Source organism: Electrona antarctica (genome assembly GCF_951216825.1).
Source record: "Electrona antarctica genome assembly, chromosome: 2".
Lineage (NCBI taxonomy): Eukaryota > Metazoa > Chordata > Actinopteri > Myctophiformes > Myctophidae > Electrona > Electrona antarctica.
Genome location: NC_136807.1, coordinates 19,569,105 through 19,581,620, shown reverse-complemented (window position 1 = coordinate 19,581,620; position 12,516 = coordinate 19,569,105). Strand labels below are relative to the sequence as shown.

At 43.7% G+C, this 12,516-nt stretch overlaps 1 protein-coding gene across 2 annotated transcripts in view; it reads left to right on the top strand.

Annotated features, from left to right (window-relative positions):
• Nucleotides 1–12,516, top strand: part of magi3a (membrane associated guanylate kinase, WW and PDZ domain containing 3a) — a 169,509-nt gene that overhangs the window by 36,381 nt on the left and 120,612 nt on the right. The window contains exon 2 of one of the 2 annotated variants that reach the window (XM_079529707.1): nucleotides 224–499. The exons of the other annotated variant lie outside the window; for it this stretch is intronic. Coding sequence (XP_079385833.1) covers nucleotides 376–499 — 124 coding nt within the window. The 5' untranslated portion in view covers nucleotides 224–375. The remainder of the gene's footprint in view (nucleotides 1–223; nucleotides 500–12,516) is intronic. 2 annotated transcript variants of the gene reach the window in all.

Sequence of the window (12,516 nt, the reverse complement as noted above, 5' to 3'; positions counted from 1 at the left end):
CTGCTGCACGTTGTGACCATTTGTATGGTCAATTTAACACCCAATCACATTCACTGTTAGCCTTGTTGTTATTTTCATGTAAATTTGGATGTAAACTAATAAGATAATCCTGTTCAATTACTTTGTGTCTGTTCATTCACATCTGTCTGCCCCCCCACCCCCCGGCCCCACCCAAGGTAATTTATAAAATCTGACCATCCGTCCTTCTGTCCTTTGTCATCAGGGATTGGATCGATTTAGTGTCCGTTCCCCTGCAGCTTCCTGCGGCTCAGGCCGTTCTCCCGCTCTGATCGATATTACGTCATAATAATAATCCTCCTGCAACTGCTGCCACCGTGTCACCTCCTCCATACGTCTCCGTCCTCTGACATCCAAATGACGCACCACGGAGAACGACAGAGATGGAGCGAGAAAGAGAATGAGAGAAAGCCTCGTCTGACAATGGGTCCATCGATTTCCTCTGATCCAGACGCAGCAGAGCGGAGGCCCATCGACCGAGGCAATGCTGAAATAGTGTTACTTATTGAGATGTGATTACATGCTAAATGGGGTTGTCTATAATGGACCGTTTGGACATACAACACCGCCATGTGAAAATCCCATGTGATCTCTCTTGTTGACAAGAGAGATGGTGTGCTCTTGTTGCCAACCATTTTGCTGCAACCAATATTGATTTAATTAACAAGATATAGTAAAAGAAAAAAAACCTAAGGCAATCTTCTGGCAAGAAAGTTTTAAAAGCCTTTAGAGACATACTGTCTCCATGTAGAAGAGAATAAAAAGGGGATACAACCCACGCATAGCACAAAAAAAAAAGTGCCTGCCCACCACCACAGAGGTTGTGTGTTCGAATCCACTGTGGTACATCTGGCTTTGTCGGGCGTCTATAGAGCGTCGCAGTCCCGCCTCCTGTCATGACGACGCCAGGCCCAGGAAATGAATCCCAATGCATTTTTCCCATAGACATTTCAAAAAGTATTTATTTAAAGACGGTTACGCCGCGGACAAAGCCAACTCCAGTCGTGACAAATCATGACAATAAACACAATATTTTGGACCAAACAAACAATTACAAAGAAGAAAAACAACAAAAAAAGTGTTGTAACCTGCCGTTTTTTTCTACTTCTAATTCTTTGTTTGGCCCAAAACATTGTGTTTATTGTCATGATTTGTCACGACAAGAGTTGGCTTTGTCCGCGCCGTAACCGTCTTTAAATAAATACTTTCTGAAAAGTCTATGAGGAAAATGAACGGAGAATCATTTCCTGGGCCCTGGTAGGGGGCGGGACTGCGACGCTCTATAGTATACTGTACGTAGGTTACTGGCCCATACAAATAGAAGTCTGCACACTGTAACTTTGTAAAGCTCCCAGTCAAGGACTCAGCAACATCCATTTAAGGAGTCGATGCAGCTGTGCTCAAATATGTCGTCATAGCATTAAGTGCAAATAAGTCAGTCAGCTCTATATATTGGCACAAAAGGGGGCATGCCCATATATGGGAATATACTGATGACATTAGCAATCTCCATATACTATGGCATAAAAGAGACACGGACTGACGGATACAGATTCCATATCTCCATAAAAGGGACACAGGTAGACGGAAAGAAACAGACAACTCCATATATGGGCACAAACTCGATACAGACAGACGGGTACAATTGTACTCTCTAACTCTAATATGTTCAGCACAATTAAGCCTAATTTATACTTTGTCACCACATGACAGACTAAGTATGAACTATGTGTGCTTGACAAATAAAAGTTAACTGGTTGTTCACACACACACAAACGTGTTACAGTAAGTGCTGGCAACACAGCCATGAAATAAAAAATAAGTATATTTTCCTTGAGAACATTTGAGAGAGTGTATGTACTGTGTGGGTGCATACTGTATGCTTGCATGTGGGTGAAGTAATAAGATGACCAGTTTGATACTCAGTCAGTTCAGTTGCACTGTTTTATATTCATCTTGTACTTCATCTTTTACTTCATGAGTCAGTCAATTATTTTTTTACACAGACTATCATTCATAAGATCATAACATCACCTACAGTAGTAAGGCACTGAATATTTGATCACAGACACAGGTTGTGTTTATAAGAGGACGAAAAATAGGTGTGTGTGTGTGTGCATAGATATATATAAACACTAGATGGCTCAAGGCGGAGTTTCTGACGTCGTTCACCCGGCAGCCATCTTACTTCGGGGCTACAGTACAGTATGTTCAATGGCAGCTCAAACAGAAACAGTCATAACTCGCTCAAATCTTGACGGATTTACAAACGGGTTGGTTTATTACAAACGTTGTCAACGTGGCTATGATTTAGGACACGTATCTGCTTAATTTATTTTTTTATATGAACGTCGTATAAAAGCATATAAGTATGCGGACGTCTCTGACGTTTATAACAAACCAAACCGTTTGAAAATCGGTTGGAAATTGAGCAAGTTATGGTCATTTAAGAGTACATGCCCCATAGACACAATGTTATGTGTCCCGAGGTAAGATGGCCGCCACGTAACGACGTCACTCTCCATTGGCCAACAGCGCGGGTGAGCTATCTAGAGTTTATATATATCTATGTGTGTGTGTGCATGCGTGCGTGCGTGCGTGCGTGCGTGCACGCACTCCTGTTAATCATCTGGGGACCATGCTGTTGAAATGATGAGACCAGAGAGGGGACACATGCATTCAGCTGACAGCCCACAACCTCAGTCCTCTCCCAGTGGTCCTGGGCTAGAGCCAATACACACTTTTGTCTCAGTCATCATCATCCAGACCACTGTTTGGCCGATCAGCCATTACATGACTTTGTTGATTGGCATTTAGACTTTGTTGATTGGCAGTTAGTATGTAGCTGATGTGTACCGATTTCTACCTGAATGGCCTGTTTTGGGCATGTTATTACAAGCGAAAAGTTCAAAAACTTAGACATTATTTTAGAATTTTCTACTTTAATAAAATTTTCAGTTTTTATAATTGGTTAGAAATTATTTTGCTTCCTTTTAATATAATATTGGTCAAACAAATTCGTTGTCTATAAGACTCTCCAATCTCCATTGACATTGTACTCAAAATGTGGCATTGGTTGGGCTCTAGGGGACAGCCTCAGTCTTCTCCCAGTGGCTCTGGGCTAGAGGAGAATTCAGCAGTACAGGGCCATGGCCAGGAGGATTACTTTGAAGTTAATGCCTGTCCTTGCTCTCCTTTCTCTAGTCTTTTCAGGTAATCTTTAAATTTCTTTGCTCTGCCTCTCTTTCAGTCTCTCACACGCACACTCTTCCACAGCCTCTGACTCATTCCTGTCTGTCTCTTAATTGCCATTCCCTGTCAGTCACCCCTGACATGCTCTAAATTGCATTCTTTACCTCTCTTCTCCACCTTGCCTCCCACTTTGCCTCTTTTTCTTTGTGAATCTCTTTTTGAAGTTGAATTGATGTTGCCTATCTATACCATTACCTTCTTGTCCCTGCTAGAAGGTCATTAGTTGTGCTTCTCCTCTCTGACTCCTCCTTCCCCGGCAGGCTGGGTGTTGTATTGTGAAAGGGCAGTTGGACTCAAATGTCAGAAGAGGCGTTTGCTTAATCGTCTCATTACCATCATGTTCCCTGAACCGTGTGTGTGTGTGTGTGTGTGTGTGTGTGTGTGTGTGTGTGTGTGTGTGTGTGTGTGTGTGTGTGTGTGTGTGTGTGTGTGTGTGTGTGTGTGTGTGTGTGTGTGTGTGTGTGTGTGTGTGTGTGTGTGTGTGTGTGTGTGTGTGTGTGTGTGTGTGTGTGTGTGTGTGTGATAAATCTATCGCGACTAGCGACTGGACAGCGGAGGGCCGTCTAACACAGGATGTTTTTTTTTATAATTAGACGGGATGATTTAGATTTATTAACGTTTTAAGATTTTCGTTGTCGGCTAAACGGGGGAGGGACATTTTCGTTGACGTATCACTGTTGCGCAAGATCGAGGATTGCACAACAGGCGCTTCCAGGCTGTGGAGCGATGCGATCCGTTTTCATATCAATAAACTTCGTCTTTTGGATCAAACTTCGTGTTGGGCGTCGGGCGTTACTAATAGAAAGGACAAAGAACTTCTTCCTAGTTGATGGGGGTTTTAAGAGGTGGAGTGATGGCCTTACAATATGCTCCACTGTTTTATTAAGTCTTCTCTGTTTGCCTTCATAATTTGGTTAGTGTTCAGAGAATTCATACATTTTTATTGTTGGAGCACATAAGTACTGTAATAATGCGTGCTTCCCCACTGTGATTCACAGGGCTGACGACAAAGAAGTTGACTTCATAGTGTGTACACCAGATTTCCCAGGGAAACTCGATGTAATCTTATTATTGCTATAGGACTATTGTCTTGTATCGCCCACAGGGGCAAAATGCTGGCAGTTCAATAGCCACTTCTCCATAGTCCCTTCCTTCCTGTCTTTGTAAGAATATGTTTGGTTGCAACATGACTTCTTTTGGACAAATTATTCTAGCCCCTAAGGAGGAGGGGCCGAAATTTATCCTGCTGCCATATTGGTTGGGCCAGATGACTTCATAACCCCTTTCATAACTGTTAAATACTTTGGCAGCATCTAAGAAGGTTGTTGCTTTGTTGAAATTTACATCCTGAAATGCCAAGTTCTTACATCATTACCCAAGGTGGAAATATACTGTGCACATGCTCGTGCACAGTATAGACACACAGGATACAGCTCATCACTGTAAATAAATATCCAATTGCATCCCAAGGATGCCGCCACACGCCGAACGGATAGCGGCGCGGTCTTGATACCGGAAGGTTCCCAGTTCGAATCAGCCGTCCGACACGTTAAAAATTACCACCGCCGAAGTGCCCTTGAACAAGGCATTGAACCACTACGATGAAATGTGTTCTATGAGCAGGGCCTGGCTGGAAACAAGTTCTTGAGCTTAGCCCAGATACCCTGGGTAAATATAGATTTCATTTCATTTCATTTCATTTCACATGTCCTCGCTTATGCACAAATGAATGCACAGACGCACACAAAAGGATACAGACTAGTACAGTATAAAAATCACATCGCATCCCAAGGATGATGCCACCCACAATCCCACAAGATTCAGCATTCAACAAACCCTTGACCAAAATGTTACTGTCCAAGGTCCCTTCATTTTCTTTTGAAATGAAGCAACCTCTCTCAGATACACCGTTTCCTTGAAGGCCAAGGATGTAGCAGAGTACAGCGGGATGTAAGACTGCGGAAGCCCACCTCAGATATAATGCAGGCTAATTTCTCCCTGCCTTGGTTTGGCTCTGCCTTCTGCTGACATCCATTCTCAGGCCCTGTCACTGTAGAAAGTCTTGGTCTGAATCATTCAGATCACACGGTAGAGCCTGGGCCACTAGGCCTAACGCTTGATTTATACATGAGCTTGTAGATGAGCTGTTTTCAGCAAGTTGTACGATAAAGTACTCGGGCATCGATCTCTGTCAGTTTCGCTTCTTGTTTCACCAAGATTTAGTTTCCCAACGTGGCGGTACCGAAGATCGTAGGAAGGGGTGCGGGGTAACTTATTTTCATCCTGCATACATACGTTCTCAATGTGATATCATTCATTTCAGACAGTAAATTGTTTTTCAAAATGTTTCTCCAAGTATCAAAAATCACACTTGTGTAAAGTGAGGGGCGCTCTTATGATCATACATCATCACATTCCGGCCAATCACAGGCGTCCTCACTTTTCTGTCATTCCGGCCAATCACAATTGCCGTCTTAAATGTTCTGCCCTCACTTTTTATCAATATGTACTTTGCTCAGCCAATCAAATCATCAATATGGGGTGATCAGCCAATCAAATCATTGCTAAAATTCACACAAACACACAAAGCTGGGCATAGGAGCGGCTAGTGCCCCTCAAAAACAGAAAAGTCACACCCGTGTGAAGTGAGGGGCGCTCTTATATTATATTGTCAATGGGAATTGAATATTTGTGTTAGGACAAAATAGCCGAATTGCTCATCTACATATGACGTAAATTCTCCATTCATTGTCAATGGCATTTAATGTTTGTGTTAACACAGAAAATAGCCGATTTGCTCAGACATATATGATGTAAATTCTCCATTCATTGTCAATGGCATTTAATGTTTGTTAGGACAAGAATCTACACTAGCTGAATATAGGAGGGGCTAGCGCCTCGTAGCGGATCTATAAGCTCAAAACGCATCACGATGCGATGCATTGTGAGCTTGTAGATCGCCTATTTTTGCTATTCATCTTATGGGAAGTATATACTTTAGGGCTTAAGTTGTTAACATGTTTGAAAAACTCAAATGTGCGTACATGCATGCTGCACACGCCACATGTTGGAGGTACCAGTATTCACTTTTGTCTTAATGTAAGAAAGTGGGATCCAAGGAAAAAAGATTGGGAATCACTGGTTTAGTCCACCAAAGTCCAGCGATCATCCTATTCTCTCTGTTGTCCACACATATGGTCCGTGCCAAATCTGCCAATTGAGATCCGTGTCAGCACCGCTTTTGCACTTGGACCATTACCATTCAACAATCTTATCAGGCATTCCATTATGATGGAGTAGTTCCCCCAGAATTGCTTCAGAGGACGCTCCCATTGTCTAGGCATTTATGTAACTGGCCATTAACATAATGGGACCAATTACAATGCAGGACATTTACCAGGGCAATGTACCACCTCCTGTCACCCAATCACCACTAAGAATTTAACACTCCCCAAAGTCATCAATTACCAGACAAAGTCTTATCTCTCACCAACATGAGGACTCATAATGTCAGGACTTTTTGGGGCAGATTGCTCCTAAAACTATAAAAATCACACCCGTGTGAAGTGAGTGTTGCAACTCCGTGTGGGGGTTCGCGGGGGGGGGGGGACTTCCAGACCCACAGGAACTCACCCAGGGTGCCGGCCCGGTTCCGGCGAGCCGCCCGCGTCCGAAACGGTAGAGAAATGACAGTTACCATGCGGGGGTGGGGGAGTTCCACACCCCCAGGAACGCGCCCAGGGTGCCGGGCCGGTTCCGGCGTGCCGCCCCGCGTCCGAAACGGTTGAGAAATGACAGTTACCGTGTGCCGGTCCCTCTACTGTACCCTCTACTGTACTGTACTGTCACTGTACTGTACTGGCACACCCGAAATCATCATATACACAGTTAATATGTGCGTGTGTGTTTGTGTGTTTTTTTTATTGATTGAAAAATGTATTAACAGTTTGCAGAATTACAGTACATTTCAAGCACAAACTCAATACAAAGGCTGTTAACTGTGAGTGGACGACCCAATTAAGCATTACACTCGTTTCCAATAGGGTCCACAATGTTCAATTCATCAAAAACATTTAGAGACGTACAAATAGACACTTCTATATAGACAAAGGACAGAACAGGAATTCATCATAAAGGAGGTAAAAAGGGAAAAGAAACATATACAGTGAGGGGAAAAAAAGAGGTGGGCGGTGGGGGGGATTCACGTTCAGCTCCGTTTATTTGTTTGTTTTCCTTGGAGGAGCTGCGTTGGGTCCCCAAGTCGGCTCCGTGGCCGTACCTTGAGTTGGCTGTGTGGCCGTGACCATCTCTTGTGTTGTCCTTGTGTTGGGTCCCCAAGTCGGCTCAGTGGCCGTACCTTGAGTTGGCTGTGTGGCCGTGACCGTCTCTTGTGTTGTCCTTGCGTTGGGTCCCCAAGTCGGCTCAGTGGCCATACCTTGAGTTGGCTGTGTGGCCGCGACCGTCTCTTGTGTTGTCCTTGCGTCCGTGTTTGAGGGATTCCGATTTTACAGGGGCCAGTTTCGAATTGCAGCTGTCCGTAGGTGCCCTTTGAGAGCGGTTTTGAAGGAGTCAAGGGATTCGCATGTCTTAATGACTGTTGGTAGGGCGTTCCACATTTTGGTGGCATAGGAGCGAAAATAATTTAGTCCCTTGTTTGTGCCGATTCTGGGTTGTACATGGTTCGTTGCACTCCCTCTGGTGTTGTGGGTGTGGACTTCGTTAACATTAAGGAAGTATCTAGACAGGTACATGGGTATCTTGGTGGTGTATCGAATCTTGTGGACCAGACCCATTGCAAGATGCTGTACTCTGTCGTCGACCCTAAGCCATTCCAGCCTGTCGAAGTGGGCAGGGGTGAGGTGGGTTCGGGGGGCGAGGTCAAGTAGGAGCCTGACCAGTTTGTTTTGGGAAGTCTGGAGCCTGGTTTTAAGGGCCTTTGAGGTGCTGTGGTACCAGGAGGTGCATGCATAGTCAAAGAAACCCTGTACAAGGGCTCCTGTTAAGGTCTTCAAGGTGTTTTTGTCGACCAGTGAGGAGATCCTGTAAAGGAATCTTGTTCTATGGTTGACCTTTTTGATTACTTGTTAGGATGCGCACAGGTGGTGAAAAACAACCATGCTGTTTTCGTGCTCATAACCAGCCAGACAGGCACCCACCCAGCCACCCACACACACTCAAAAATCACACCCGTTTTGGTGATTTGCTCGTCTACATATGACGTAAATTCTCCATTAGTTGTCAATGGCATTTATTGTTTAATCTACACTATAGCTGAATATAGGAGCGGCTAGGAGTGACATTTTCCAACGGCCTTGATATGCCTCGAGTTATGTATCTGTCTGTAAATGAAAATGAGAAGAAAGAAAAGCCTCTACCCATGAATGCTCTCTGTAGTCCTCCGGGCAGAATGAGCCATGCACAGCACGTAGACACAGCGTGTATGGCTTTGTATGTTTGACCGTCCTCAACGCCTGTTGCCAATGTGGAACTCATGGAGTCAGCGGTTCAGCTGGTTCCTTCCATCATTCCATCATCCATGTACACGCACGCACACATGCACGCTTACATTGCCAAAGCAAAAGTGGAACAAATAAATCAAGATGAAACAATACAATAAACATGTAAACAGAGCTGTGTTATATTAACACTTTGAGTAATACTATCTTGTGAGACTATAAAAGATTGTGCATTTTCTGTCAGAGATAGTTATACATCCATATAGGAGACGCTTTATACTTTTGAAAGTTGACAGCAGTATTTCAATGTTTTAAACATGTTATACACATTTGGTGGTTTTCAAACTCTCCTTGGGTGATTGTAATCCGTGGGAAGTACATGTCTCTGATGTCTTGGTACAGTGGACAGATGGTTAGGAAGTGTAGCTCAGTCTCTACCTCGTTTTGTGTGCAGTGGGTGCATAGTCTGTCTTTTCTTGGGAGCCAGGTCTGCCTATGGGGGAATTTCTCAATCGTAAGACTGTGTTCACTGAGTCTAGGGTTTGTAATCCATTTTGGAATTATATTCCACTAGTAGTTTTGGACTGGAACCAGTTGGTGTAAAGCTCACTGAGCATGTTGATGAAGTCATTATGCATGTTGTGCTCATAGGGTGTGATTCTTCCATGTGTGGGGCTGGGAGTGGTTGTTTTCAGAGCTTGGGCATAAGTGTATTGGGGTGTGATTGGTGGTGGTGCTTGCATGTGCGTGGATGGTGGTGGGTATGTGTAGTATGTGGTGGGCATGAGGGGGGGTGTGCCTGCCTGTGGTGCGCTGGCATGATCTCCGGGTGGGGCAGGGGGGCCTTGGCTGTAGGGTGGTGTCCTCTGAATGCAGGCGGGGTCCTGGGGTCCAGGCGGGGTCCTGGTTGTAGATACTCCATATCTCCTGGTTGTAGATACTCCAGGACCTGGCTAAAATATGTATGCACTTCATTTAGCAGAGAATATCTCAACTGTTCTTGGCTAATATGACCGCTGCGAATCCGGGGTGAAATACCCAAAAATGACCACCCCCTTTTTAAAATAACCGCCACTTAAAACATGCCTCTATCTTCTAAACCGTTGGAGCTACAGATGTTCTGAGATGCTCAAAATGTTCAGAATACTCATGTTTGAATACTCAATAGACCATAAGCCCACGGGGGTCATCTTTCCATAAGTTAATGGCAGGGTGGAAACTAGCCACAATTTGCCTATGACCGCCCATACATCCAAACAGACTAATCTAATTGTATTAAATTATGTCAAACTCACCAACATTTGCAGCTGTACAAAAAGCTTTAATTATCCTCTTTCTATCTGCAAAGTGTTTGTTAAATAAAAATCCACGGTAGACATGTTATGAGCTACTTTATGTCAAGAAATTCCTTGCAGGTGATCACCTGAAATGTGGTCATTTCCGGGTATTTCGCCCCGGATAGAGAATTTTTCACAGTTCCTAAGTTGTTCGCAGCGGTCATATTAGCCAAGAACAGTTGAGATATTCTCCGCTAAATTAAGTGCATACATATCTTAGCCAGGTCCTGGAGTAAGAGTGGTGTTAGGGAAAATTAGTTTAAGTTGTGGCAAATCTGGAAAAAAATGCTTACCACTAGCTTTCTTCACAGATTTGTTCATAAAGGTGTCTACTATCACAGAAAAAAATGTTCCAAGCCAACTCCCTTGGGAAACTTTGTGGGAGCCAATCAAAGTTGGGGTACACGGAGGGCCTTGGATAAATGCAGGACATGCAGCTTCTGAGGTGTGTAAATAGGTTTTTTGTGGGGTGCTGAATCTGTTCCAGCCATTACCTTTCAGTAAAAATGACTTCCTGGCCATAACATTGGCTGCTTTTGTATGTCCCAAGCGTAATAACTAATATGTCACCTTTGTCACCAAGCTTCCATCCATTCTCCAGTATGTACTGGAGTATGAATGGAAGCTGCCAATCTCTGGATATAAACTCAGAGAGAGTGCTGTGCTGCTGCTCCTGTTGGGGGCAGTTTTTCAGTTTTGCTACTCCCCTGCTTGCTGAAGATGTCAAATCCCCAGTCCCCAAAACTTTCGTGCGATTTCCCATGGAACATGAATTTGAATAGTTCACAGCTGGCTGTGATGATGTCCTCCTTGTTGGCTTGGATGTCCAAAACTTCCATAGCCCTCTCCACTTCAGTCTTGCAGAACTACTACCGCTACTGGGAGTATCAAACCAGAAAAACTGCCCCCAACAGCAGGAGCCGCAGCACAGCACTCTCCAAGCTTATATCCAGACCAGAGATTGGCTGCTGCTGCAAAGTCCATCACTGGATGTACAGTACATCCAGTGTACCACCACCAAGCTTTAGTTCCATCCATAATCTCCATCCATAATGTACTGGAGTATGGATGGAAGCTTGGTGACAAAGGCTACGAGTCTGTAGCGTCAATGAACAGACCCCATCACACCAGACTATCTTCTGAAGTTAGTCAGTTGCAACTATGAGGGGGACTGTACACACTGCATTTTAATGCACAGTGCATTTCTGCTTGTGGTAACTGCCATGACAAATTTTGCAAAGAACAAGCTAGATGACAAGAGCCGTGAGGGAGATGCCAGGGAGTTGGAAGAGTAGAGATAGTTGTATGTTTATTCATATTTGTAATTATTGTTTACAAAAGCATACTTACATTTTAGCACCTTAGTTTTTGAGTGGTGTAAACCACTCCTACAACTGGCTTTGTTTGTGCAGAAAAAATGAGCACGGTTGCTATGTTCACCCTGTTCACCCGGGTGTGATTTCATTACGTCAGACAGGCTATATTACACCACTCAGTTCACACGGGTGTGATTTTTTATTATGTGTTGATCTTTTATATTGTGATATCATAGAGCCATGAAATTCGGCACATTAATTTCCCCCTTATTTTACCGTTAATTATTTTAAAGGTGTGACAATAAAGTCTTTCTGATTCTGAAAAGAATAAATCAGTTAAATCCATTAAAGATTGTCCATCTACTTCTGTTTCAACAGTTGGTTTCAATTAAGATGCATTTGTGATATATTAATAACATGCTTTTTATATTTTAATATGCCCCCCACACCACACCAACACACAAACAAGAAAGCACCATAGACATCCATTGAGATATGCATACAATGGATTATTAGTTATTACACTAGTATGTCTGGAACATACAAAAGCAGGCATGGCCAATTTTATTTTTACTGAGTAATTTTTACTGAAAATGAATGGTTGGAACGGATTCAGCACCCCAAAGAAAACCCTATTTACACACCTCACAAGCTGATATTGGCCAATTTTAAAATGTCCTGCATTTATCCTAGGCCCTCCGTGTACCCCAAATTTGATTGGCTCCCATAAAGTTTCCCAAGGGAGTTGGCTTGGAACAATTTTTTCTGCGATAGTATACACCTTTATGAACACATCTGTGAAGAAAGCTAGTGGTAAGCATTTGTTTCCCAGATTTGCCATAACTTAAGCAAATTTTCCCTTATTATTAGTGTCCTCTGGGTGCTGCTGGGTGTCTTCTGGGTGTAGAGTAGTTTATAGGCGAGTCGTTCTGTTGCTTCTGTACGATATGCGCAGGGTGCGGTTGAATGCAGTGTCTTTCAGGCTCTTTGCAAAGGTTGAGATTGCAGCTTTGCAGATGTGAACTTTGTCCCACAGGCTGCTGCCGTCCAGGCCTGGGTGTTTTGCAAAGTAGACTTTGTGCTTCGTGTCACAGATTCTGGAGATCTGTGCATTGATGGTGTTGTCATACACATACA